Source organism: Aythya ferina (genome assembly GCF_964211825.1).
Source record: "Aythya ferina genome assembly, chromosome: 10".
Classification (NCBI taxonomy): Eukaryota; Metazoa; Chordata; class Aves; order Anseriformes; family Anatidae; genus Aythya; species Aythya ferina.
Genome location: NC_140306.1, coordinates 9280951 through 9306940, shown reverse-complemented (window position 1 = coordinate 9306940; position 25990 = coordinate 9280951). Strand labels below are relative to the sequence as shown.

At 60.5% G+C, this 25990-nt stretch overlaps 4 protein-coding genes across 4 annotated transcripts; 2 read left to right on the top strand and 2 right to left on the bottom strand.

Annotated features, from left to right (window-relative positions):
- The first annotated feature begins 1440 nt into the window (after window positions 1-1440).
- DALRD3 (DALR anticodon binding domain containing 3) lies at window positions 1441-6088 on the top strand. The gene is made up of 13 exons (XM_084531018.1): window positions 1441-1786; window positions 1953-2275; window positions 2359-2627; window positions 2858-2916; window positions 3012-3134; window positions 3529-3599; window positions 4072-4130; window positions 4265-4347; window positions 4651-4774; window positions 4862-4920; window positions 5019-5132; window positions 5320-5388; window positions 5588-6088. Exons 1-13 carry the CDS (start codon window positions 1478-1480, stop codon window positions 5705-5707), a joined length of 1782 nt encoding a protein of 593 aa, XP_084387144.1. The 5' UTR covers window positions 1441-1477; the 3' UTR covers window positions 5708-6088.
- On the bottom strand, window positions 5970-10685 carry WDR6 (WD repeat domain 6). The gene is made up of 6 exons (XM_084531012.1): window positions 10602-10685; window positions 8081-10490; window positions 7815-7910; window positions 7576-7692; window positions 7236-7354; window positions 5970-7111 (listed from the first exon to the last, which is right to left on the bottom strand). The coding sequence occupies exons 1-6, from the start codon at window positions 10666-10668 to the stop codon at window positions 6633-6635; spliced, it is 3288 nt and encodes a 1095-aa protein (XP_084387138.1). The 5' UTR covers window positions 10669-10685; the 3' UTR covers window positions 5970-6632.
- On the bottom strand, window positions 10664-25951 carry P4HTM (prolyl 4-hydroxylase, transmembrane). Its single transcript, XM_084531027.1, has 9 exons — window positions 25595-25951; window positions 25428-25509; window positions 16785-16975; window positions 16269-16365; window positions 15285-15447; window positions 13497-13682; window positions 13026-13116; window positions 12314-12437; window positions 10664-11041 (listed from the first exon to the last, which is right to left on the bottom strand). The coding sequence occupies exons 1-9, from the start codon at window positions 25862-25864 to the stop codon at window positions 10818-10820; spliced, it is 1428 nt and encodes a 475-aa protein (XP_084387153.1). The 5' UTR covers window positions 25865-25951; the 3' UTR covers window positions 10664-10817.
- On the top strand, window positions 16988-23359 carry LOC311442168 (secreted frizzled-related protein 5-like). The gene is made up of 4 exons (XM_084531029.1): window positions 16988-19412; window positions 19734-19906; window positions 20728-20817; window positions 21685-23359. The coding sequence occupies exons 1-4, from the start codon at window positions 19087-19089 to the stop codon at window positions 22017-22019; spliced, it is 924 nt and encodes a 307-aa protein (XP_084387155.1). The 5' UTR covers window positions 16988-19086; the 3' UTR covers window positions 22020-23359.
- Window positions 25952-25990: the final 39 nt, after the last annotated feature.

Sequence of the window (25990 nt, the reverse complement as noted above, 5' to 3'; positions counted from 1 at the left end):
AGCCCCCAGAGAGAGACGGCTTTGGAATGACACGATCACTCCCGCTGAGCGCGCAGCCAGAGAGCCATCGGGGATGTCGTGTCTGTCCAAAGCTCTTTCGGCACCTCTGAGAGCCCCCCCGGGCCGCACAGCGTGCACAGGAGCCCTTTTCCTCTGCTGCAAAGAGCTGCGCAAGGACGGCGCTGCCATGTGCTGGGCCCCCCCTGGTGCTCTGGTGATGGAGACGGACAGAGCCAGCCCCAGCCCTGCTCTACAGGCCCCATCGAGCGGCTCCGGGGGGGGACATCAGCCCAGTGTGGATGTGTGTCCCCCCCGGCAGCCGGGCAGGGGGTCCTGGGCGGCTCCTGCCCTGCGGACAGTCAGCAGTTGGTCTGGTGTGAGCAGCGATTCTCAGATCACCTCTTGGCTGTGGGTGGTGCAGGGAGCACCCCAGCTCGGGGGCTGCCTGGGGGGGCTGTCCCCACGGCGAGGCTGTGTCCCCCACTTCAAGTTTCGGATTTGCAGGACCCACGGAGGAGCTGCCGGGTTCCTGAGGGCACCCAAACAAAGGGCTGCGCCGCCGGCATCGCCCTCGCCCTGCCGTGCACATAAGCCCTGGAGGAACCGGTTCAGGCCCTGCGGGCAGAGAGGCCCCCCCACGGCATGGAGGGAAGGGCGGTGGGGGGCCCACGTGCTCCGGGCTGCCACGGATGGGGGTTTGGGCGCTTCCTGGATACCGGCTCCCCACAAACCAGGCCCCGGGGCACGGGGCTGCAGCATGGCCCCACCAGGAAGCCAGGCTGGGGCTGGGTGGCTGCCTGCGGGGAGCTGCTGCCGGCCCCCCCGGGGCCCTGGTGCTGCAGCTGGGGACACGAGGAGGGGACCCAATGTCTGCAGGGGTGGTGGCGCTGGGGGAGCTGGCACAGCGCAGGGCACAGCGGGCACCGCGGCCGTGATGGCGAGCAGCAGGGCGCGACCCCATCGCTTCCACCTCCTCCCTGCGGGGCCGGGCCCATAAGGGGCTGCAGGCAGCGGGTGCCCAGCACGGGGGGAGCTGGGGCTGCAGGCACACGGTGGGGTGCACAGCCCCGTGCCCCATTTCACGGCCCAGTAGCGTGTGTGTGCCCGTGGTGTTGACACTTTTGGTGTGGTCACTTTTGGTCCCTGTCCCCGCAGCCCGGCCGGGTTGGGGCTCCCCATGCCGGGGGGCAGCAGCGGGGCTGGGGGCGCTGCACGGGGCTGTCCTGGGGGCTCCCCTCTGCGCCCCGCAGCCTCCCCACCGCCCTGCTGTGCCAGGCCGTGCCGTGCCGGCTCAGCCCCGTGGGATCCCGGCTCTGCAGGGCCCGCAGCCCCCCGCTGCCCCCCGCTGCTGGGGCCGTTCCCGGTGCCCCCCGTTTGTGGCCGTGCCCCCTCCCCAGCCCGCCCGCCACACCCAGCATGGCGGCGCCGCACCGCCCGCCACACCCAACATGGCGCCGCGGCGCCCGCAGCCCCCAAGATGGCCGCCGGGCAGCGCCCAAGATGGCCGCCGGGCAGCGCCGCGCGCCTCGCTCAACATGGCGGGCGGGCTCCCTCAGAGCGGGAGGCTCGGTGTCGTCACTTCCGCTCCGCCACCGGAAGCGGCGGCCGGGCTGCTATGGAGACGGCCGAGGGCCGCCCGGCGGTGGCGGCGACGCTGCGGGCGCTGAGCGCGGCGCTGGGGGGCCCGGCGGGGCTGTGGGTGAAGGAGAGCAGCGCCCGCAACCTGCGGCACCGGGACTTCCTGGCGCCGCGCGCCGCGCTGAGGGCAGCCTTCAGCGGGGGGCAGGTAGGCCGCGGGGGGACGGGTAGGCCGCAGGGCCTGAGGGCTGAGGGGCGGGGGGCGTGGCCTACACACTGGGGGCGTGGCCTATGCACTAGGGGGTGTGGCTTGCAGCCAGGGGGCGTGGCCTCGCCACGTGCAGCCCCCGATCCCCGCGCTTCTCGCCCCTTAGGTGCCCCCTGACGTCATCGCGGGCGTGACGTCAGCGTCGGGCCCCGGGGCGCTGCGGGTGCGGGGCTGCCAGCAGACGGGCGCGGGGCTGGCCGTGCAGCTGCGGCGCCCCGAGGCCTTCCGCCAACTGCTGGGCCCCCCGCCCGCCACGGAGCCCCCGCACGCTGTGAGGCCGGGGCAGGAGCCAGGGCAGGAGCCGGGGCAGGAGCAGGAGGCGGTGGTGCTGCACTGCCCGGCCCTGCGCCGCCCCGCCGCCCTGGCGCCCCGCCACCTGCGCCCCGTGCTGCTCGCCGACCACCTGGCCCAGCTGCTGCGTGCTCAGGGGTGAGTGCCTCGCGCCCACGTCTTGCTAGTGTCACGCTGCCCGTGTCACGCGGCTGGCACATGCTTTTGTTGCTCGCCCGCAGGGTCAGCGCCCACCTGGTGCCTGCTGTCAGCGACCAGGGGAGCCTGGAGGTGCTGCGGCAGCTCCGTGTGGAGTGGCCCTCTGGCGGTGCCGCCGGCCCTGACGCTGTCTTGGCCCTGAAGCAAGCGCTCAGCCGCTGTCCCTACGCCGCAGCGTGTGAGCCAGGCACAGCCTCGCTGCCGGAGGATGTGGTCTGTAAAGTGCACCTGAAGAGCTTCGTGGAGCAGCAGGGCTTGGCGGGCTACGACCCCAACCTGGATGTCCTTCTTGGTGAGCCTCACGTGGGCGGTGTCCGGTGTAACGGCAATGGGGGAAGGCTGCAAAAGGCCTGTTTGCTTTTTCCTGTTCTTACAGAGAATAAGGGGCGTTTAGGTTCAGATAGCTTCCTCCTTTTACTCCCTTTCAATCTGGTTTGAGCCAGAAACGCAGACAGCCTGGGGCAGACCCAGCTGTGTGAGACGAGGCCTTTGTCCCACTCTGAGTGTCCTTCCTCCTTTCAGTGACAGAGGGGAAGCTGCGGTCCCTGGCTGAGCTGCAGCAGGCCATTCTGCAGTGCACGGTGAGTGACCCCGTGGTGCTGCTTGGCAGTCGCTCTCCAGATGTTCCCTCCTGTCACGTGGCAGCGTTTGAACTCGCTGCTGTGCTCTGCCACAGGCTGGAGGCCAGGGGAGCCGCTGCAGCGTTGTGCACGTGGTGAGCTGCGAGGAGGAATTCCAGCAGCAGCAGATGGACCTGCTCTGGAGGATTTTGGATCCAGGAGCCCACACAGCTTCGCAGGTGAGGAATTCTACACCTTCCTCATTGTGGCCCCGTGTCTTTGTGCTGAGGCAGCCCGTCGTCAACCTCTGCAGGGGGTGCTGAGGCCCAGCCTTGCACCTTTGCGAGGTTTCCCTTCCCCTCGGCAGCCCCTCTCCTCTTGCCTGGGCAGCGGAGCAGTACCCATTCCCTTGCAACTTTAGCATTAAAGAAAGAGGAACAGGAGAAACCTGCAGGGACACAGCTAGAACAGGACTGTTCTTAACTGAATGCAGTGCTGTGTTTTAGCAGCCCCCCTTTTCCCATGACGTGAGCAGAGGTTTTCCTGGCAGCTCTGCAGGCACAGCTCTTCCTGCACCACATTTCAGCAGAGCTTCTGAGCCCTTGCCCTAGCACGCCCTCCTCTCTCTTTCAGAAGCACCTTGTCTGTGGGCCAGTGAAGGTGACGAACCCCTCGTTCCCCATCGGGGCAGACCAGTACTTCCAGTAAGTCGGTGTTGAGCAAGGAGCTTGTTGTGCTGCTAGCCTGGTGTCTTGTGCTGTGCTGTTTGGCTCTGCAGAGCTCCCTGGTGGTGCAGGGAGAATCCTGTGCAACCCCAGGTTCCTCAATTCTGCTTTTCTGTTCCTCGGGGCCATTTCTAGAGGTCTGGAGATGCAGGATGGGACAGGAGAAGAACTGTTTTGCCCTCCCGAGGCTCAGCATCCCCCTTGCTGAGCTGCTGCCTCCCTGCGTTAGCAGACAGCCCTGGCATGGCGCAGCCCTTTTTAAGCCAAAAGGCAGAGCCTGGGCCTGGTGCAGAGGCTTTTTCCCCACTGCTAGCAGCAGTGCTGCTCTCCCTGGCCTGCTGTGGGCGGGTTCTGCATGCTGCTGTTGCAGCAGGGCTGAGGGAGGCTGGGGGCAGACTGTGGATGCGCGCTGGGCAGAGGCGGTGGCTCTGAGTGTCCGTGTTCCCCCCAGGCTCCGAAAGCGCCAGATGTACGACGCCTCCGTGATGAAGTACGGGGAGCTCGCGCACGGTGAGAGCCTGAGGGGTCGGGGCTGGGCAGGCGCCGTGGTTCCCAGCCCCCCGCCCGGCCGTGCAGAGCCCCCCGGAGGTTTCCTGCCGGGGCTGCAGCGAGCGGTGCCTGACGCCAACCCGCGTGTCCCGCAGACGAGGCCTGGACGGAGGTGATCGAGACCCTCACGGTGGCTGCCATCAGGTTTGAGCTGCTGAGCACCGCGCACCGCAGCCAGGTAGGACGCCCACGAGCGCCGTGGTTTGCACAGAGCAGGGCAGCGGGAGCACAGCACAGGTGGAGGAGCAGCAGGAGCAGGGGGACGCGAAGCACGGGGTGAGGGGAGGCACCGCACTGACCCTGCGGCTGCCTGAAGCTCGATGAGGGGTTGGGTTTCCACGGGGTGCAGCAGTGGGATGCGCAGGGTGTGGGCACGGTGCTCAGCCTGGTGGTTGTGTTCTGGCTGCTGGGGAGGGCTGCAGGAGGCGCAGGGCTGGCTCCTTGCTGCACAGCCCCTCCTGCAGCTCCCCCCTGCCCGCAGCTCACCCTGGACCTGGAGGCCAGCAGCATCTCCACAAAGGGAACCAAGAGTGGCGCCTTCGTGATGTACAACTGCGCCCGGCTGGCCACGCTGTTCGACACCTACCAGCGGGCTGTGGAGCAGGGTGAGCGCCTGCCCTGCTACCCCCAGGCTGCTCCTCGTGCCTGCAGGCTACTCTAGCCACAACCACAGTCTCCTCCCTCCTTTCCAGGAACGTACCCGCCTCTGCCACCAGCGTCCACACTGAACTTTTCCTGCCTCCGGGAAGAGGTGAGCGCAGAGGGATGGGGCCCGAGGAGACCTGTGTGCCTGCAGCTCCCCGGGCTGGCTGCTCCTGGCCCTCTCTGACAGGGGTACTCCTTTCACAGGGAGAATGGCTCCTGCTTTTCAACTACCTCCTGCCTTTCCCCGAAGTCCTGCAGCAAGCAGCACAGCTGCCCGCACCCAGCAAGGGGCTCCGGATCACAGCCAACACCGAGGCAGTGAGTGCAACACCCCAGAGCACCCATAGGTGCTCCGAGAGCCCTGCCCCTGGGCAAGGCCCTGCCTCCACAGGGTGGGTGCTGAGGGGGATCCCTGGGGAGATGGCAAACACGGCGCTGCTCACGCTGCACGGGGTGGCTCCAGCCTGGCCAGAGCCCTTGTACTAACAGCAGCTCCGTGTTGCAGGTGTGCAAGTTCCTGATCCAGCTCAGCATGGACTTCAGCTCCTACTACAACCGGGTCCACATTCTCGGGGTGAGTCGAATGTCCCAGGCTGGTTGTTGGAGGGTTGCAACCTTGCCCAGGGTGGGGCAAAGCTGTGGGGTGTCTGCTGGCAGCAGGCTGCTGGCTGCCAGCCCTGCAGAGCCCCTCAGGGACACAGAAGCAGGGGAAAGAGGCAGCAAATGTCAGGAAATCTGGCCACCACCCCCTGTCACTGCCCTTCTCCTTGCAGGAGCCCTTCCCTCACCTCTTTGACCAGATGTTCGCCCGCCTCCATCTGCTGGGAGCAGTGAGAGACGTGTTCCACCGTGCCCTGGCGACGCTGCACCTCCCTCCTCTCAGCCAGATCTGAGCCCCCCCCGAGGAGTGGCACCACAGAGGGACAGCCATCAGCACCCCTAGGGGAAGGACAGGCACAGGGCTGCCTGAGGGCAAGGGAGGGAGAGTCCAGGCACGCCTGAACCCATCGTGGTGCCTTCCCCTTCCCAGACTGTATTTTGAGGGTCTGGGGACGTGCCCAGGGTGGGCGATGGACAAGAGACTGCAGCATCCCGGGGCACAAGGAGGTGGTGCAGCAGGCAGCCCCGGGGCCCAGCACGCCCACAGCACCAGGCACCGGTCTCCAAAGCCGTTTATTGAAGGGCAGCTCTGCTGGCAGAGAGCTCTGCAGCCAGAGGGCTGCCAGGACAGAACCTTTGGTCCGACAGGTCCAATACAGGCGTTGCTGGACAAATGCTGCGTGTCTGAGCCAGCCGTGAGCACCAGGGGCAGGGAGGGACACGGGTGTGGGGACTGGGAAAAGGGTCAGTGCTGAGCACAGGATGGGAGAGCTGTGCTGCTGCCTGTTCCCACACCCCTGCCCAGCTGCAGGGAGCAGGGCAGCAGTGCTTACGTGCACCCTGCTGTCCCAAAAGCACAGCACCAGGCTTTTTGGGGTGGTGGGACTGCACCCAGAGCACCAGCGCTGGAGTGGCGGAGCAGTGCAGAGCTGTGCTCAGCACCCTCCTGAGCAGCTTCCTCTCTAGCAGCAGAGCTGGAAAGATGCACCCCACCCCTCCCTTACCACGGGAGGAGAAATGAGAGCTCACACTCTCCTGCTCTTCCTTTAGTGCCTGGGAGCTGTCAGGGCCAGGCCACAGCTACCCCCAGGCGAGGCTGTGCTGTCCCCGAGGGACTGAACCCCCCCAGCTCCAGGCTAGGGCAGGGGCTGAGGTGACAGAACACGCGTGTCACTGCAGGGGAGCAGGATTTGCTGCGTGCCCCCCTCTTACCGGGCATCATCTCTCCATGGGCTGCCCGGGGGCGGCGCAGCGCAGCAGCTCCAGGCCGTGCCCGCAGAGCACGCAGTACCAGCGTGGCTCCCCCCCTGCCTCCGCCTCCTCCCAGCAGTCCAGCTCGGCCAGGTCGGGCACGTGGAAGAAGGAGGTGCTCAGCGCCTCCAGGCCGCCCCAGTGCAGGCGCCACAGGCTCAGGCGCTGGTCCACGGAGGCGGAGAGCAGCAGGTCTGGCTGCAGCACCCTGATCCCCGTTACGTGGGCAGCGTGGGCGCAGGGCCTGGGGACCCGCTCCAGGACACGCAGGCAGGGCTCTGGCGCAGCCTCGTCGCGGCTCAGCACCACCTCCAGCAGGCAGACGTGGATGGAGCCGTCGTCGCTGCCGCTGGCCACCAGGAAGCGTCCCTCGGGCAGCTCTTGGATGTGGAGGCTGTTGACGCCGCAGCTGTGAGCCGTGACGGTGAGCAGCGGGGTGCCCAGGGCTGGGAAAAGAGGCTTTGTTAGGACACGGAAGGTTCCCCGTGGCTGAAGTGAGCAGGGCAGCTGCTGGGACGGCTTCAGCGTCCCCAGGGAGGCAGGAGAGGATCCGTCCAGGGCTGCACTCACCCAGGGGCTGCATCTCCCCCTCAGCATGCTGTAGGGCATCCGCGGCATCCTTGATAGGGGCGGTGATGTCCCAGAAGGCGACACTGCCATCAGTTGCAGCACTGCACAGGAGGTGTCTCCTAAAAGGGAGGTATTCAGGGAGACTGGAGCCACCTCCAGCTCAGAGGAAGGGCCCCACTGCCATTCCAGAGCCTCCCTTCCCTCCACCAGCCACGCTGCCAGCTCCCGTCCCTGCTGCACAGACACCACAACCACAAGCACTCCATCCCTTCCACCAGCCCTGATGAGCCTTCTCCCCAAAGCCCTGGTGCTGCGCACTGTCCTTGTGCTCAGGACTCACCTCTCCCCTCCTGCCTGTGTGTGCAGGAACGCCTCCACCTTCAGCACGCAGCGCTGGTGGTGAAACGACTCCGCCACAAGCAGCAGCCTCTGGGCGGCCTCCAGCAGCACAAAGAGCCTGCGGTGGAGCAGGGGGAGGTTGGTGCGGGGAGAAGGGGGCTCCCAGCACCCCAATCCCTGCGTGGTGCTGCCCCGCTCCTGGTGTGGAGCTGGCAGCTGAGCCCGGCAGCAGCTCCTCACCGCACGGATCCGTCGCTGCACGCGGCGGCCAGGAACTTGCAGGGTGCTGGCAGCTGCTCGGTGGTGGTCCCAGGCACAACGGAGAGGGACATGTACCTGGGCAAACACACAACACTTGCTCCACACCCGCTGCCCCAGGGGGAAGGGGTCACAGCACAGCCCGAGCCCAGCGTTGGACGCAGCTCTGGGCACTCGGAGGTCCCAAGGACTGAGCCTCTCCCTAACCCCAAAGCCCCTTGAAGCCTCGGGCAGCCACTGAGCATCACCTTGTCTCCGGGTCCATCTTGACGAGCTTGTGCCTGTTTTTCATGCGGTCCCAGTGCTCGTCCAGCCGGTGGGAGGCCACGTGGACGACCTGGCAGGACACCGTGCTCTCGGAGGCCGTGTCGGCGCTGCACAGCAGCCGGTAGCACTCGATCTGCGCCCGGCCGCCCGCCGAGAACAGGAGGGTGGACAGACCCGCTGTGTCGGGCTGCGCGGGGCTGGCCAGCGCCAGCGCCCTCACGCTGGAGATGTGGTCGCTGAGCCTGGCGAGGGGCACGGCCGCGCGGGATTGCTCGCTGAGCGTGAGCACGCAGGCCGTGGTGTCCTCGCTGCCGGTGACGAAGACGTTAACGGGGTGGCAGCCGGGCGCCCGCACCGCCCCCAGGCGCCGCACGCAGGCGATCTCCCGCCCATGCAAGGACTCCAGCAGCACCTGCTGCTCGCAGGGCTCGGCCTCGCTGCTGTAGAGCATCACGTCCCCGCTCTTGATGTAGGCGAAGGTTTCGGCCGAGGGGCTGCTGCAGTAGCTCCAGGAGCGGTGCCCTCCTCCGCAGGGGATGCAGTGGAGGTTCTCCCCAGTCCTGGTGCTCCACACCACGAAGTTGTCGGCGTGAAATCCCAGCACGAGGAGGTCCCCACCGGGGGTGAAGCGCAGCTCCTCGATCCACTGCAGCCCTTTGCAGGGCCTGTGCTTCCACAAGACCTCCAGCCGCTGGCCCTGCAGGCGCAGCTGGCGGTAGCAGCCGTCCCGGCCCGTGCTGTAGATGTAGTCCTTGTGGCAGCTCACCGAGGTGACCCCAGCCTTCCCGTGCAGCCCGAAGAGCACAGACAGAGGCTCCTCAAGGGGCTGAGTCTCATCGTGAGACAAACAAGAGAGCTCCGACTCGCTCTCAGAGTCCTCACCAACCGGGGAACCTCTGTCAGCAGTGCTGGTGTTCTCTGTGTCCGTCCCCGGGGAGCTGCTGCAGGGGAAGAGGAGGAGGGAGCCCCGGCGGTCCCCGCACACCAGCAGCCCTCCCCGGGGCAGGAAGGCAGCACAGGTGTGCCAGCGCTGCCTGCAGGGGGGCAGCCGGTAGCGCCCCATCAGCCGCACCGAGGGCGCCCGCCCTGGGCAGCAGGTGACGTCCAGCCAGAGCATCTCCCCGTGGGGACCGGAGGCCAGCAGAGCGGTGACAAGGGGCAGCCCGGGGCGGGGGGCCCAGCTGAGCCCCAGCACGGCCCCCTCGAACAGCCTCAGCCTGGCGGCGTGCTCGGGCTGGTCGAGGGCGAAGACAAGAAGATGCCCGTGGCCACCGGCCAGGGCGCACAGCGTGTCGGTCCCACCGGGCAGGGGGGTGACAGCCAGCACCCCGCGGGGCCCGGGGGTGGCAGCGGGGCCGAGCAGCGGCACCCAGCGCCCCGCCGCCTCCTCGTACACCTCCAGCCCGCCCGCCTCGCCCAGTGCCAGCACCCGGTGTGGCCCTGCCAGCCGCACGGCCCGCGGCCGCCCCGGGGCTCCCAGCGCCACCGCCACCGGGTTCGGGGCGTCCCGCCGGGGTCTCCAGAGCCGCGCTCCGCCGTCGGAGCCGCCGGTGGCGAGGCACCCCCCGGCGGGGCGCAGGGCCAGGGCTCGCAGGGCCCCGCGGTGCCCGCGCCTCGCCCGCCGCACGCCGCCGCTGCCGCCCCACTCCAGGCAGGCTCCGTCCTCCCCGGCGCTCACCGGGCTCGGTCCCCGGAGCGCCACGGCGGCCACCCTGGCCCCGTGCCCGTAGCACAGCAGCAGGCACGGGGCTTCACCGCTCCCTCCCAGCTCTCCCACTGCCCAGAGCCGCACGCTGCGATCCTCGGAGGCGGAGGCCAGCAGCCCCCGGGGCGCCGCGTAGCTCAGCGCCAGCACCGCGCCCCGGTGCCCCCGCAGCCTCCGCCGCGGCTCCTCCGCCTCCGCCGCCCTCCACAGCACCACGTCCCCCGTGGCCGTGCCGGCCGCCAGCGCCAGCCGCCCCCAGCCCGTCCCCGCCAGCACGGCGCAGCGCAGCGCCCCGGCCCCCCCGCACCGCGCCCGCCGCAGCCAGCGCCCCCCGCCCCGCCACTCGTACAGCGCCACGGCCCCGCCGCCCAGCGCCAGCGCCAGCCGCCCCCCCGGCGCCCAGCGAGCCTCCCACACCCGCTCCCCGAGCTGCCGCGCCCCCCCGCCGCCGCACGCCGCCAGCAGCAGGGAGCCCCCGGTAACACCGGGCCCCCGCCGCACCGCCAGCACGGCCAGCCAGCGGCCGCCGAACGCCGCCACCCGCACCGCGGAGCCCCCCCTCTCGCCGCCGCCCGGCTCGGCCCGCAGCCCCAGCACGCTGGCCTCACGCAGCACGCTCCGCCGCCCCGCCGCTGTCGCCACGCCGCCGCCGGTCAGCAGGAACGCCGCCACCTCCGGGCCCGTGCCTGCCGGACAGTGCGTCAGCCACCGCCACCACCCCGTCCCCATCCCCATCCCCATCCCGCTCCCCATCCCCGTCCCCGTCCCCATCCCGATCCCCATCCCCGGCCGCTCACCCGCCAGCAGCACGTCCCCGGCGAACTCCAGCGCCGTTACCGGCGCCACCAGCGCCACCGACTCCATGGCCGGGAGGCGCCGCCCTCCCCTGCACGCTTTATTGGCGCGCCGCGAGGCCCCGCCCCCGGCCGGCGCGGGAAAACGCCACGTGCTCGGTGCCCGCCCCCAGCACAGCGCGGGAAAACGCCACGTGCTCGGAGCCCGCCGCCCCGCGCCTACAGCTCCACGTGCGCCCCCCCGTAGGCTTTGTCCACGGTCCACTCGCCCGGGCTCCCGGCCCCAGCTCCCGTCCCCCCATAGCGCTCCATCTCCTGCTGGAACCGCTGCTGCCGCCTGCGGTTGGGGTCGACGTTGATCCAGTTGTTGGCGATCCACTTGGTGCCCTGCGTGACCAGGCAGCCCCCGTGCAGGGCGAAGTCGTCCAGCTCTCCCACCCAGCCTGCGGGAGCAACGCGCTGTTAGGAGGCAGTGCGGGTGCACGCTGATGCTGCTCCCAGCCCGCAGCGCTTGTAAGGGGTCACCGAGCTACAAGGAAGGAGCTGGCTCTGTTCAGGCAGCTCCTCCTGGTGCCCCTCCACCTTCGCCCTAACCCCATCCTAGCACCTACACGAGGGTCTCCAGGGTGGGCTCCCCACGTGCAAAATGCCCGTTGTCTCTCTGTCTCCACTCCACACAAGGGGCTCTTGCGTTCTGCTTCACAGATGCCATTTTTCTCAACTTTTCCCCAAAGGGGAGGGTGGCATCAAAGAGAAAGGTGCTGCCACTGGAAGGTTTGTGGAAGCCAGAGGCTCAAGGCCTCATTACACACCGTGGTTCAGCAGTTCCAATCAATCCTCTCTCTTTATAGAGATCCCATGGATTTTCTGTGGCAGACTTCTGCAGCCTGTTTCCATTTAGGAACAATTTACTCATAAAAATACAACAGGGGTCTCCTAGTAGGGCAGTGATGGTGTTGATATTATTGTCCAACGGGACAAACAGCAGTCTTGTGACCTCGCTGTGGATTTTCTCAAGATGGAAACTCTAACTGGGCTGCTCCCAAGAGACATGGGATGCTACGTTCCTGCCTGCCAGTGCTCAAAACCCACCGTTGAAATGCTCTGGAGTCATGCTCACCAAACAGCTTAGAAGACTGAGGTTAATCCCCCAGCCTGGCTGTCAGGGAAAACTGCACTGCACTTTGTGAGAAAGACAGCCCCAAGGAGATATATCATCGGGCTGCAGCTGAGCTACAAAGCAGGAGCCGGCCCCAAGCACGGCAGAGCCCCGCGCGGGGTGGACCGTGCCTCCCTGCGCTGCTGAGCTTATGGCCGTGCCTTTGTCTGCCTCCCCTCCCCATCCCTGTGGGCAACACCACATCAGTGACACGCTTTGAATTGCAGACCAAGTTCCAGCAGGAGATTCAGCTCACACAGCAGGGTGGAAGGCAGCTGGCGATGGCTAGTGCAGCCAAGGTCTTTGTTTGCTAGCTAGTCCCGTCCCCCAAAGACATCAGGAGCCACTGACCTACTGCCTATAAACAAAGGCTTTTCAGAGTCAGGAAGCTCCTAGCCAGCTGGTGACAAGTAGACCCTACAGTTCCCACTAGCAGGCAGCTACCACCCTTAGGCTCTCTTCTGAGCTCCCAGCTGCCGCAAAACCCACAGAAGACGGCTGTCACCTCCTGCAGTCCTGCCCTCCCCAAGAGCCAAGCCTTGAAGAGGAACCCTACCTTCTCCATCTGACAGGTAGTTGTACCAGAAGACAGCAGTGCCTTGCTGAGGTTTCACTCGCAAATTGCCCTTGTCACAGTTCTTCCGAGTATCTCGCAGGTCAACGTCGTTCTGGATCAAAGACTGGCCAAAAAACAACAACAAAACAGAGAAGGTGTCGTAAACAGAACTGGAACAAAGCGTGGACTGGGTTGCCTCTGCTGCCAGCCTTCACCCTGCCCTTTGCTTGAATGCCCCGCAGGAACAGCTCAAGGCTGACAGGGCTTTCACAACCCATTTGCAACAGCCCATTTCAGCCCCCTGGAGATCCATGATCTGTTTCTGAGCAGCTGCCCGTTCCTTAAAGCACTGCCTGACAGCAGCACAGCATACCTGGAAAGATTTATCCTGAGATAAATATTAATCAAGATTTTCCTTGTCTGAGGAAAATTGCCCCGATACAAGCAAGCAGGACCTGTGTTACGGCAGCAAGGTCAGAAGACCATCCCTTGTGCACCTCAGCAGGGAAGAGCTGCAGTTGCCAAAGCCCTGCACCTCTTCCCTTGGCCTCTGAGCAAAAACACTGCACGTGGAGCACAACTTTCCCATTTTCTGGCTGTTAAGGCTAACATCCACCAACCTCATGCACCCCTTCTGCAGCTACAGCGAATCCAGAGGCTCACAGTGGGCCTCAGAATCCCCAGGGGTAACACGTAGGAGAGACTCACTCACCATCTCTTCGTACGTCCTGTTGTCAGCTATAGGAAAGACAGTTTCTCCTCCCCCCGTCACATTGTTCAGGTAGAACAGCACTGTCACGTACCTGTAAGGCAGAGCACAGTGGCTGTCAGGGGACACAACTGCAGCAGGAGGAGCTGCACGGGGCTGTCCACACCCTGCCCTCCACCGTGCATACCTCCAAGGCATCACAAGACATGCAGTTTACATCAGTTTTTTCCGCAAGGACAAGACAAGGACAACAGAGAAAATCCCCAATCACAGCAAATCCCCAATCACAGCAGTGAGGGTGCATTTCCACCAATCTCCAGAGCTCAGTTGTGAGCCCCACCAAGGAGTCCCAAGCGAGACGAGGTGGAACAGCTCTCCACACCTCTTCTCTAAAACGTTCCAGATTGCAAAAAGCTTTATTTCAAGGCCTCACTGAGCTCTGCAGTCCCCCCCAGCCAGACATGCGGGCCTTACCGGCACGAGGTCTCGAAGGGAGCGCTTTCATTGGCGACCAGCTTGGTGTGACTGCAGGCAGTCTCGGGGAAGACGGGGCCGCTGTCCATGTGGGCATGGTAGTGGCCTCCCTGGTCGTACCGCACAACCTGCAGGGGCTCGCTGTGCTCCACGATCTCGGGGGGCAAGCGAGTGAGGCGCATTACCCTGGGAAGAGGAGAGCAGAGCAGGTGAGGGGAAGGCAACTTCGGTTTGGTCAGCCGCTACTCCCGAAGCACCGAGTACATCCAGAGAAAGAAAACCCCCTTCCCCAAAAGACCGGAGAGACGGATGGGCTGCAGGAAGCATGCCAAGAGATAACTAGGTCCTTACAGATCTGTTAGACCATCAGCATCAGCTCAGAAACTCCTCGTCAAGGTTAATAAAAAAACAAAAACGAAGGGTGCATCTCCAGCAGGACTGCTCTCATGAAGACCTTGCTCGCTCAGAAAGATCCCTCCTGTGTGTGTCCCTGGAGCCTTCATGTGCCATCTCATCGCTTCTCTGGACTCCTGCACACCACCTACAGACCTCGGGGACAGTTAGCAAAGCACAGGGCCCCTGCTGAGAGTGAATGAGAGACTAGCTCTAGGAATATTCTCGTCACCTAACTCACCTTTCCCTGTTGCCTTTTCAACAGCCTCCCCCCAGGGCAGAGGGGCACGGAGGGCTCGGGTTTTTTTCCGCTGCTTACATCTGAGATCATCCCCAAGGCAAGCAGGTACCGCTCGAGACCTGCCAAAGAACACTCACAGCTCTGAGAACTTGGACTGGTGAAGCCCTCGGGGTGGGCGCAAGGGGAAGGCCACACCGAGTCGGGATGGCAAAGCCCCTCCAGGCACCACACAGTCCCACGGAGGATTGTAACAGCATCCTTCAGCAGCGTGCCTGCGGGTCCACGGGGGCTTTCTAACGCTGGCAAACCGAAGAGGGTGAATGCGATACGCCAGCGCCTGTGTGCGCCGGCTAGCTGGCACGGAGAAAGTGGCAGCCACAGTCTGCTCTAATTAAGGCAATATGCGACCCCATTCTCCCTCTGGAATGTGCTGAAGAAAAGGAGTGGCCAACGGCCGTTTTCAAGCCTGGGGACAGATTTTACCCACCCATGTCCTGGGCGAGGACCAGCACCGCAAGAAGGAGCGAGTCTCCAGCCAATTATCTGAAACTCACCACAGCTAAACGATTTGGCCTGCAAGCTGGGTTTCAACTCTTCCCAGTACCAAAGCTGAGGTGAAAGGAAAGGTAAGAGGCTCTCCCATCTGCTGTGAGACGCCCTGTGATCCATGCACTCAGATGATCAAACTAACTCGGCTTTCTCAAGATAAAGTCGTGCTTATTATTCAGTCAGCTCTGAACAGCTATGACAGACTCCGGTGAAATGCATGAGTAACTAAAGCAAATGACAGTAACTACTGGCACCCAGACAGGATTGGAAACGGGCAGTTTCTCCCAGTAAGCTCGTTTACTAATTAGAATGAATTATTTCATATAATGCCAAGTCTTCTTGGTTTTATAGGGCTGTTCCCCAAAGTGAATGGATATGCTGAAAGGTTTGATTTTTCTTTTTCCTTTTCCAGGGGACAATACAAATTCTTGTTCTAATGAGAACCTCCTCTCCCCATTTCATGCCCGCGTTCAACGCTCTTTATACTCCAGATTTTCACGCAATTAGGAAGTGTGAATATTAACAAGTCTGCCACTGCATCTCCCAGCACAGGTGGTCCTTTCACCTACACAAACCCAACCGCCCTGCGGCTGCTCAGCCCTTACCTTTGCCGTATGGATCTCATGACCTGGTGCGCCCCCTCGCCCTGGTACAGCCAGGTGTGCTGGCTGTTGCGCACTGAGTCGCTCGTCTTCACTTTCTGGCTTCCCATGTACTTGTGGAAATCGCGGATGTTCAGCTGCTTGAACTCCTCCAGGCTCAGCACGCCTGTGGGAAGACAGCAGAAGCAGGCCATAAACACACTGCTGCGTGCTGCCGGGGCTGCTTCCTGGGCACGCAGCACCCGCAGGCAGGAGGAAGGACCAGCCCCCGAGGTCAGCCCAGGGCAGCTCCTCAGGTGCTGCTCATCATAACCAAATCATCCACCATAACCACATCATCCACCGGTCTCGTTTCTAGCATCCTGCTCACATCTCCCTGTCCCTGCTTCCCCTTACTCCACGTGGTCTTGGATGACGCAGTGCCACATCCAGGTTGTGACCTGCTCCCTTGGTGGCACGCACCAGCCCAACAATGGAGGGAAGCTGCTCTCTGGAAACGAGGTCCTGCCAAGAGCCCTCTAACAGGACCTTCCATTTGTGCGTGTCCACAGTGGTGGAAAAGCCACTGACGACTCAGTCATACGCTCCTGCCCCTGCCAAGAATGCCACCAGCCCGGGGCACGGGGTGCCTTCCGGATATTTGGCCATTCACACGGGTACTGCTTCAACTCCAAAGCAGCTCCTCTCTGGTGCTCTCAATGCCAGGTCACTGGAAGAGAGCATGCACAGCCTGTGCATTCACTTAATTTGATTAGGAAATGAAGAGTTGCTTAATTGAGGACACTCTAATTAGAGCAGCAGAGGTTAGAGTGCACGTCCGGGCCAGCAGGAGCCCTTGGGAGACCAGGGGAAGGAGGGGCAGAAGTGGCCTCTTGGGATACAGAGAGCTGGCGGAAGCAGGGAAGGGGTTCAGCACCAAAAGCTGACCAAGGTGACCCCCAAATCCACTGATGCCACCCTCCCCTGCCAGGGAAGCAGAGCTCTTACCATTCCCATCAGGATCGGCCTTGACTGCAGTGTACATCTCTCGGATGTTTTCGGGAGTCATCCACCTGCCGTTCCCCAGGCGGGTGTGGGTCAACACCTGAAATTCAGAACTGGATCAACCAACGGGCACTGGTTTCTTACACTCACACAGCCCTACAGCTTCCCTGCTCAAGGCCTGGCCGACTCTCCTCTGCAGAGCATCAGTCAGCCAGGCATCAGCACATCACTGCAGAAAGCTTCGAGTGGGAATCACCTGGCAGCCACACACTGTGCGGCTGATCTGCACTGTTATTTCCAGTTTAGGTCATGGCAAATGGATGCACCCTACCATACAGGACAAGGGTGCTGAAGAGCTGCGGACAGGGTGCTCGTTATCCCTCTCCCGGGCTCATTAATATGGGAGACTTTGCTGATGTCCTGTCAGCTGTGGGAAGGCACAGCCAGCTCTGGCACAGGCTGCACAAACAGAACAAATTCACTTCAGGAGGATACCTGGCAAGAAGAAACCCACTCTACCTCTTTGAGCTGCAGCTGCCCGTCCTGATTGTGGTCAAGGAGATTGAAAATGTCCATCTGGCTGATCTCTATCATTTCCATGGCTTCTTCGTAGTCATCCGTTGGTAGGATCTGGCTCTTCTGCAGCCCCTTCAGCTGTGCCAGATGGATGATGAGCTTGCATTCCTCCTCTGTCAGGAAGTCAGGAATTTCTGCAGGAAAAGTGTGAGCAGCAACAGAGACTGAGGAACTGTTACAGTGGGACCCTTACCAATGGCAGGCCACCCAAAAGAGAAAAAGAAACGGAAATTTAGAAACTTCCTAAGAAGTCGGGGGGATGGGACATTCAAACACATCCACCCTTCTACCTGCAGAGCTCTAAAACAGCACACACCACACACCGGAGGGCGGGGGTGGGTATTTTTACAGCAGCAGTTCCTAAATGTTTGGACCCTGGGGTCAAGCCCTTCAGTTTCTTGCAGACCAGCACAATGCACAAAGGAGAGAACAAACACGGGCATATCGCTGCATATTATCACTTCAAAGGTTACGTGTGGAGCGCAGTCTGGGAACTACTGCTCTGCAGGAAGGGAGGCCAGAAGTCTTTGCAGTGGAGGCGGTGATGGGCAGGGTTTCAGGCCCCCCTGCTCTCATATGGAGCAGGCAGCACTCAGCAAAGAACCAAATGCCTTTCGGGGGAACCTGCCACACTGCTCTACTGTGAAACTCAAACAGCAAGGAGACAGCTTCCTGACTTATTCCCATTTGTTTCCTTGATCCCCAGCTAAAAATGATCTTTCAATGTGTTATTAAAGCAGAAGGCCCTGCACACTGCGGATGTCACGCTCCGTACCCAGGCAGCATCCCGGTATTGCTGCCTTTACTTGGCAGCACAACAGCAGCAGTCCTGCAGTTCTCAGATCCCAAGCAAATTGTCATTAAGAGAATTTAAATTAAGCCCCCACTGATGACTGTGAGGCTGAGATCTCTGGCTGCACAGTGCACTGCACACATGCTCGTGCAGCACTGCGAGGTCCTGCAGCGTGGTGACACGGCTGGGGACATGTCGCTGCCTGGCTCCTGTCACTGCTACGGCTGCCTCGTGCCCAGCTGCTGAGGCTTTTGAAGAGGGAAAGAACAGCCATCAAAGCAGGGCAGGTTTAAGTGCTCCTGGACCCCGAGTCCTGCTCTCTAAACTGCAGCCCCACAGAGCTTCTGCAGGTGTGTGCCGAGGACAGGTTACATCCCAGCCACAGCAGCAATCCTTCAAAGGGGGAGAGGAAAAAAAAAAAAAAAGTTAATTACTTCCATGACCTTAACTCAACCCTATCTGCTCCAACTGTCACTGTGCAGTTGGCTTCTTGCAAAGCACAAACCAGAACTCGCCCTGCAGAAAATGAAACGAAGGCCCAGAAACACAATGCAGCCGGCTGTATCCGTAACACCCTCCGAGGAAACAATTTCTGCCCCCGGCAGCACAGAGTCCTCGGAGCAGGGGATGCTTCCGCCGGCCGGGATCCACTTGGTGGCACGGCCCCAGGTCAGAGCTAAGCGTACAGGCTGGCAAGCGGCGGTCCCAGTATTTCCAGTTTCCTCAAACTGGGCTAAAATAATGACTCTGGAATCTTAATTACGTGCCGGAGGAAGGACAATCCCTCTCTTCAGCGGTGGTAATAGGATTTCGTAACGGAGTACAAATCGTGTTAGCCAGGAAGCGCTCTGTGCCAGGCAGGTTGCAAGGTGAGGGGGCTTCCATCTAAGCGCCGGCAATCGGGAGCGCAAACAGCCTCCCTCCACAGCTGTAAATTGGTTCCTCAGCTCTGCGAAACAGTTAACTTCTGGCTGCGAGACCATCCTATCTCCCTGCCCGCTCAACAATAGATCCAGCTAAACAAATGCCTCCTAATTGACTTTGAGCAACACTTGATTGCTTTTACCAAAAAAAAAAAAAACACAACACAAAAGAGAGGAAAACATTGGGGTTTATGAAATAATGACTAATCCCGGAGCGAGAGAAAGGGGATGGGTTGGCGCGCTGGTGTCAAACAGAGGGCCCCGAGACACACGGCCAAGTCATTCACCCCTCCCCGGCTGCCCTCATTTCCACACCTGCTGATCTAAGCCAAACCCCTGCTAAAATCTAAACAATCGGGGCCGCTGGCAAACGAAAATTGGAGCATTGTCTTCCCCACGAGGGCTCTGAAAGGGCCGCACTTAATGAGGATGGATCGTCACGGAGGTGGCTCGCGGGCTATAAAAGGCAGCCCGCAGTCCGCGGCGGCTCAGTCCGGGCTGCGCCGCTCGCTCCGAGCCCGCTGCGAGGATGGAGGAGGCCAGGCACAGGCAGCCCTCGAGGCGAGGAGGCCGCTGGCTGCCGGGCCTCCTGGTGCGCCTGCTGCTTTGGGGCTGCCCGGGGACGCGGGCGAGCTACCTGAGGAGGTCGTCGAGCTGCACGGCCATCCCACGGGGCATGGCGCTGTGCTACGACATCGGCTACTCCGAGATGAGGATCCCCAACCTGCTGGAGCACGAGACCATGCCTGAAGTCATCCAGCAGTCTTCCAGCTGGCTGCCCTTGCTGGCCAGGGAGTGCCACCCCGACGCCAGGATTTTCCTCTGCTCCCTCTTTGCCCCGATCTGCTTGGACAGGTAAGAGGTTTTTATGAGTTATTTTGGCCGTAGCCAGTTAAGAGTCCCCAGCAGCATGACTGAACTCGCCTCCCGAGACAAAACATGTGAAATCCGATCATTGTGGTCACTTTCAGGCAATGCTTCCCCGCACAGCAAGGGGACAAGGCATCACCCAGCAGGGACCTTCCCTCTGAGCGTGAAACACAAACACTCACGAGGGGGTGGGGGGGTAATAAAATTCCCAACTGACTGCCAAAAACCAGCCTTTTGTTGTTTGCTCCCTGGGCTGAGCCATCCAGTTGCTGCTCCCATCCCATCCCATCCCGCCTCCCTCCCCAGGCTCATCTACCCCTGCCGCAGCTTGTGCGAGACCGTCAAGAGGAGCTGTGCGCCCGTCATGGCTTGTTACGGCTACCCCTGGCCCGAAATCCTCAACTGCGACAAGTTTCCTGCAGACCACGAGCTGTGCATCTCGGCGGTCTCCACAGACGAAAGCTCCTCCAGCAGGAGAAGTAAGGGGTTTTCTCGTTCTTTTTCCCCATGGGCACAAGCCCATGCCTTGTTTGTGCTGGCTGTAAGCTATATTTAAAACAAAAATGGGAATTTTGTTCTCTGGGGGAACTCCCCTGTGACTAGAGAATGAGCAGAGCGCTGACTGGAGCTCGTTCCGTCGGGTGCTTGTTGGTCACCTGGGTGCCCTCAGACCCCGTGGGGCTCGGGGCAGGGGGGAGAAATCTCAGTAAAAGATGTGGGAGCATGCGGTGTGCAGCCGCCGGGAGGCGAGGGCTGCTTGCAGCCGAGCTGGGACACTGCAGCCCTGGTGTTTCTGCTACAAACATGCAGAAAGGTTTTTTCAAGCCCCCTCTTTAAATGTTAGGAAACAGCACAAAGGAGCACGATCCTCTGCAGAGGTGAGCTCCGTAAGAAAACATCTTTAAGGCTAAAGGACAAAAAGCACCCAGATAGTAACAAACACTGGTGAGAGAATGAACAGAAGCTAATGGGAGAAAAAACACCTCCTTTCAGCCCCACCGGGTGGAACCTGGCCACACGGACTGCTTTTCAGTCTCATCCCAAGGAGCAGCCATCGTTAAGCACTTTCACTGCGGCTGCAACAAGCAGCAGCAAACGCAAGCTGAAACAAAGCACGGCGAGCGCTGCCCGCCCCAGGCACGGCAAAGAGAGCTTAACTTTTCCATCCCGGCAGCCCAGGCTGTCCCTCGGGGACTGGGTCGCTCCAGAGGAAGCGCTGTTTCAAAACTGCGAGCCGAATTGTTTTATGCCTTTTCCAGCAAGGTTCGACAGGGGTGGTGTAACCACATTTCTGTTGCAGCAGTGCCCCGAGCCAGCTGCAAGGACTGCGAGCTGGAGGAGGCCAGCAGCGCCAGGGAGATCCTGGAAAACCTCTGCGCCAACGACTTCGGTGAGTGCACCCTCATCCTCCTCCTCTTCCCCCTCCTCCTCCTCGCAGTCACTGGCACTGCCTCCAGCAGCCAAGCAGTGGCTTGCACAAAAAGCAGCTTGGCCACAAAAACACGACTGGGAGGAACTGCAGCTTTTACAGCAGATCCCAGAGATTTTCAGTTCTCAATTTACCTGTTAAGTAGCAGGACGAGTCAGACCCATGCAGCACCAAAGGGGAAGTCTTGCTTATTTTCTGTGGGCTCTGACTTGTTGTCAGCCTGTCTGCTAGATACAAGCACTGCACTGGTTTTCTCAGAGACCAGCATTTCAATCGATGCCCATAAAACCCTTCACAAACTCCACGTTAGCTATTTCAAACTGCAATACCATCGTCCCAGCAGTGCCACTCTCCCTCTCCCAGCCCAAGCAGGTGGCAGATCTGAATCTGCTCAGTTTGCTGGCCTGAAGTTTGCAGGACATTCTTCTGAATTAAGGCACAAGACCTGTAAAAGAGCAGTTAAATTCCTGGGCAGCTGGCAGCCATGTCATCCCAAAATCCCAGCTCAGAGAAAAGCCTGGTGATTTGCACGAGCCCAGGACTTTTTGTACCCACTTGCTTGTGCCACTGCTTCCTGCGGGGCCCCTGCCCATGCTGCGGAGCTGCCGTGCCTTCTTCACTCATGAGAAAAGCAGAGTGAAAAGAAGAGCCTTCAGTACTGGGGACGCTAACCACAGCTGAGAACTTTTACAGGTTCACTGCAGTTCCACGGGGTCGGATGGCTGTGCCCCCACATCACAGAACAGCGAGAAAGCCTCGCGTTGCTGCATTAAGTAGCCAGGAGCTGTGAAACGTGAACAGAACTAACAGCTCTTTTTCCCCCTCCAGCGGTGAAAATCCGAATCCTCAGGAAGAACACGACCACAACAGTCTCGGACTTTGACCTGGACCCCTCCAGGGTGGAGGTCCTGAAGCACGGCCCGCTCCTCCGAACCGAGATCCCAGGCAGGCTCCAGCAGTGGCTGGACATCGACGCCACCTGCGCCCACAACATCATGAGGGGCACCCACGCGGGGGTCTTCGTCGTCAGCGGAGAGGTGCAGAGCGACAAAGTGGTGGTGAACAAGGCCTACGCCTGGCAGAAGAAGAACAGGAACCTGCACCAGGCGGTGCGCAGGTGGAAACATCACCGCTGCCCCGAGCAGGCTGCCAGGAAGGTCTGAAAACCTCGACTTCACCAAGGAGAAACCGCTCCCTTTCCTACGGCTAGAAAACTCCTCTTCCAGGCAGTCGGTCTTCTGGAGGTGCACAGTATTTTTAGGTGATTCAAAGCAGTCATAGCAGATAGGGCCTCACCACAGATCCCTGGCAGATCCCTAGAGCTGTTTTACTGAGACAGAGCTCATGGACACAGCCCTGACACGCTCCTCTCTCAAGGCTCTGCAAATCCAGGACTCAAGATAAGATTGATCTTGCCCAAGTGTGGGCTCACTTTCTGTACAAGGATGATACTAAAGTTTCCCTGAGTGATTAGAGATGCTTTTTATGTAACGGAGCAAATACTTTAGTTTTGAACAGCCTGAAGTAAATTATAGGGGGAGAGGAGCCCACCCAGGCAATGCCAGGCCCCTTAAAAATTAAGGCAAACCTCATCCCCTGAGCTCAGGCTGTCCCTTCAGCTCGCTGCTTGAGCATTCACAGGCATCTGCACAGGTAAAAGGAAACAGCCCTCCTCGAGCAGGAAAGGCACACAGCAGAGCGAGCTGAGGATTTCTGCACCACTAGGAACACTTTTTTTACATTAGAAATTCAGTTTGGATCAGAAGATTCTGGTAATTGCAGAATTACTGAAGGTACCACCAGAGCCTTGAGAGAGCAGAGCAGGGCTGGGACCTCAGCTGCTGGAACAGCTCCACTTTGGTTTGCAGCAGCTTTTTGCCTGGGGCTCGGAGGTGAGCCCCAGCTCGGCAGCAGGTATTTCTGCACAACCTAAGCTCCCTTCTTTGCACATCTTCCCCCTGCCAGCTCAGAAACGTTACACTTCCCTCTGCACGCAGAAAAGACAGAAAACGGGGCAACACCCAGCCTCATGAAGCTCTCCACAGATCGCTCTCTCACCCAAGACCATAATTACTTTCAGCAGTGAACGCTGCCATAGCTTGACACGACAGACCACAAAGCAGAGCACAGCAACCCCTCATGAGAAAACAACTCGGATTGCTGCTGCCTAACAAAGCATTGTCCGTGGAAAGTTTTCTACACTGGATTAAACTTGGGACTGAAATAAGGAGACGACAGAGGAAAACAGCTTTGGGGATAAATATGTCCTTCCCTGTGCAGAAGTCGGCAGCCTCAGTTGTGGAGAGAGCCAGCAGCTTTGGTGGAGACACATTGCCTCCCTGTGCTCGTAAAGCACACCAGCAGCCCGAGCAGAGATTGCCTCTTCAGATTCGGTGTGGGCTGAGATTAGCACTCACGCCGCTCCCACTGAAATTCAGCTGCACCCTGACATTTGTGCAGCGATTACTTCAATTCCCCGAGGCTCCGGCGGAAAACGCAGCGAGATTTCCTATTTTTATTCCTCCCCGTTGCCTTGCCTTGCAGCCTGCCGCCCAATCCGCAGAACCGGCTGCCAGGCAGTCCCTGCAGGGGCAGCGTCCTCCGAACAGACTGCATTTTGAAAACACAACAGAACAAGTAAAAGCTCCGAAGGTTGAAAAGGCTTTGTCTGATATTTGTTTTCCATTAACAGGATTATTTGATTACTAGTGTTTCCTAACTAAGAAGCGCACAGATGGTCTGACTTACAAGCTTTAGAAATGACGTCTCGTAGCCAGAGGGGAGAAAAAATAGGGCAGGGACTTTTGCATAGCTCTGTGAAATACACTCAGGCCCAATGCAGATAGATGCCTTACCCACATTTAAAAAAACAAACCGCAAGGTCCCTGGTGGTGCCCAGCCCCGTGCTCCAGAGCACAGAGCTCACATTAAGCCATTAATAAGCCGTCCGCTGCCTGCAGGCCCACTACAGCCGGCTTTGCTAAAAGCAAAGATCACAAACCAGCCACTTATTTCCTTAAATTGGCTCTTGCACGCCACAACACCTCTTGTGAAGTGAAACCCTCAGAACTTCAGGAGCCTCTCTTTGCCAGGGACTCCTGGTTTCGTCTAACACTGCCCTGTTAAATCCACACCTCTGCTCGTTTAAACAGCAGCAACGCAATAATTAGCTTTTAAAAGTTAGTTTAGGTTGGTGGTGTTTGCATAGATAGAGGAGTCTCTGGAAGTCTTTTAAAGCCAGGGCTGGCTCCTGGCAGGTTCATCTGGGAGATAAGAGTGGTCTTGCAAGTCAAGGTTTCTAAATAAGGGCCTCTTATCAGAGAGAAGGGAACAGACTTGTGGGGGATCCGAGACATTGACTGTCCATCGCTGTCCCTTGAGCTTTCCCTGATGCCAACCTCAGAGGGCAAAGCCTGCCCCAGAACCTGACAGAGGTGCCAGAGTGACAAACCACAGGCTGTGGGATTACCGCTACCAGGACCAGCCGGCTTTTATCAGCTTCAGCTCCTTCCTTGCAGGCCGGGATCAGCTCTTTTACATAAGCAGTACCAGCAGGGCAGAGAAGGTGGAAACGGGAGCAGGAAAAGCAGCCTGATCAACCCGGATCCTGAATCTGGGCATTAGAACAATCCTGTGAATGCTGAGGGGTGTGTGTGTGTGTGTGTCAATTCAATGAATGTCTTTCAGAAATCCACTTAGAAATTTGCAAACCAGGAGTGTCACCTATGTAGAAATGACAAGAGAACTCTGTGTATTTCCTACAGATACTTGTTGCATTAAAGGACCGTAATAAGAAACGTATCTGATTGATGGCCAGGTTTTCAGTGTGTATAGTTAATTTTTAATCAGAGGAGAACTCATACCATTGACAAAGCACCCAGAAGACTCTCAGCATCATTTTTTCAGAGACAACAGGTTTTCCCTGACTTTGTAGTAATAGGGAATTAATAATTGTTTGACCCCCCAAAATTAATTTGTATATTCTCGTGGATTTCTAGAACACAGAGATCAACCAGGGAGACTTTGCCAGCCACTGCAAGAATCACAGAAAGGTAAAGGCGGCTTTAAAGTATCTGAAATAGGGATGTTGTATGGGTGTGCGCCAGGGCAGCCAGAAATAAAGATAAATCTAGAGCAGGACGGTGGAAGACATCAAGTCTAGCACTGCCATTATTCACCTCGGCACTGAAGCACCGAGTCACTTCACCACCGTTTACTGCCAAAACCTCGCGCGTCCCCATCCCTCCCTAACACCCGGGGGCTTCTTCAAGGTCCTCTTCAGTGCTCATCTTTGAACGGGCGGTGGGTTGGGGGGACTGTGTGATGTGTGGAGGGCCAGCTTTTTAATCAATCACCAACCCTTTAATCAATCACCACCCTTTTAATCAATCACCAGCCCTTTAACGACGCTTACAGCCAACCTCACCATCCACCTTCCAAGCAACCTTCCAAACCCCAGGGTCGAATCCCGGCGTTAAATCCCGGCAGGTGCCCACCCCGTACCCACCCCACACAGCCCCATCCCCTGAGGGATCCCAGCCCGGTGCCCGGTGCCCGGTGCCGGCACTCACCGAAGAGCAGCGGCTTGAGGCTGAGGGTGCGCACGGTGTGGGCCCTACCGGGAACCAGCTCCACTCGCTGCGTGTGGCCGACCTGTGGGGAGAGCGGCGGTGAGCGGCGGCGTCCCCACAGTGTCCCCACAGCGTCCCCATCCCCGGTGTCCCCCCCCCGGCCTTGCCTTGATGCCCTCCAGACGCGGCAGGGCGCGGGCGGGCGGCGGTGGAGGCGGCGGCACGGGCGCGATGAGGGGGGCTGAGGGCGAGCCCCCGTTGTCCCCGGCGCTGAGGTGCACGAAGAGCAGCAGCCCCAGCACGTTGAGCACGTAGAGGTGGGCGAACACCATCAGCACGAGGAAATAGGGCCGCGAGCACACGGGCCGCGGGCGGCCCCCAGGCGGGCCGGGCAGCGGGGGCCCCTCAGGCCCTGCCGCCGCCGCCGCCGCCGCCATCAGCGCGTCCCGGCCCCGCCAGGCCCCGCGCGTCGCCGCGGTAACCGGGCGGCTGCTGCGTCAGCGGGCGGGGACACGGCCACGGTGCTGCTGCTGCTGCCACCCCCCTGCCGGTACCGGGGCTGC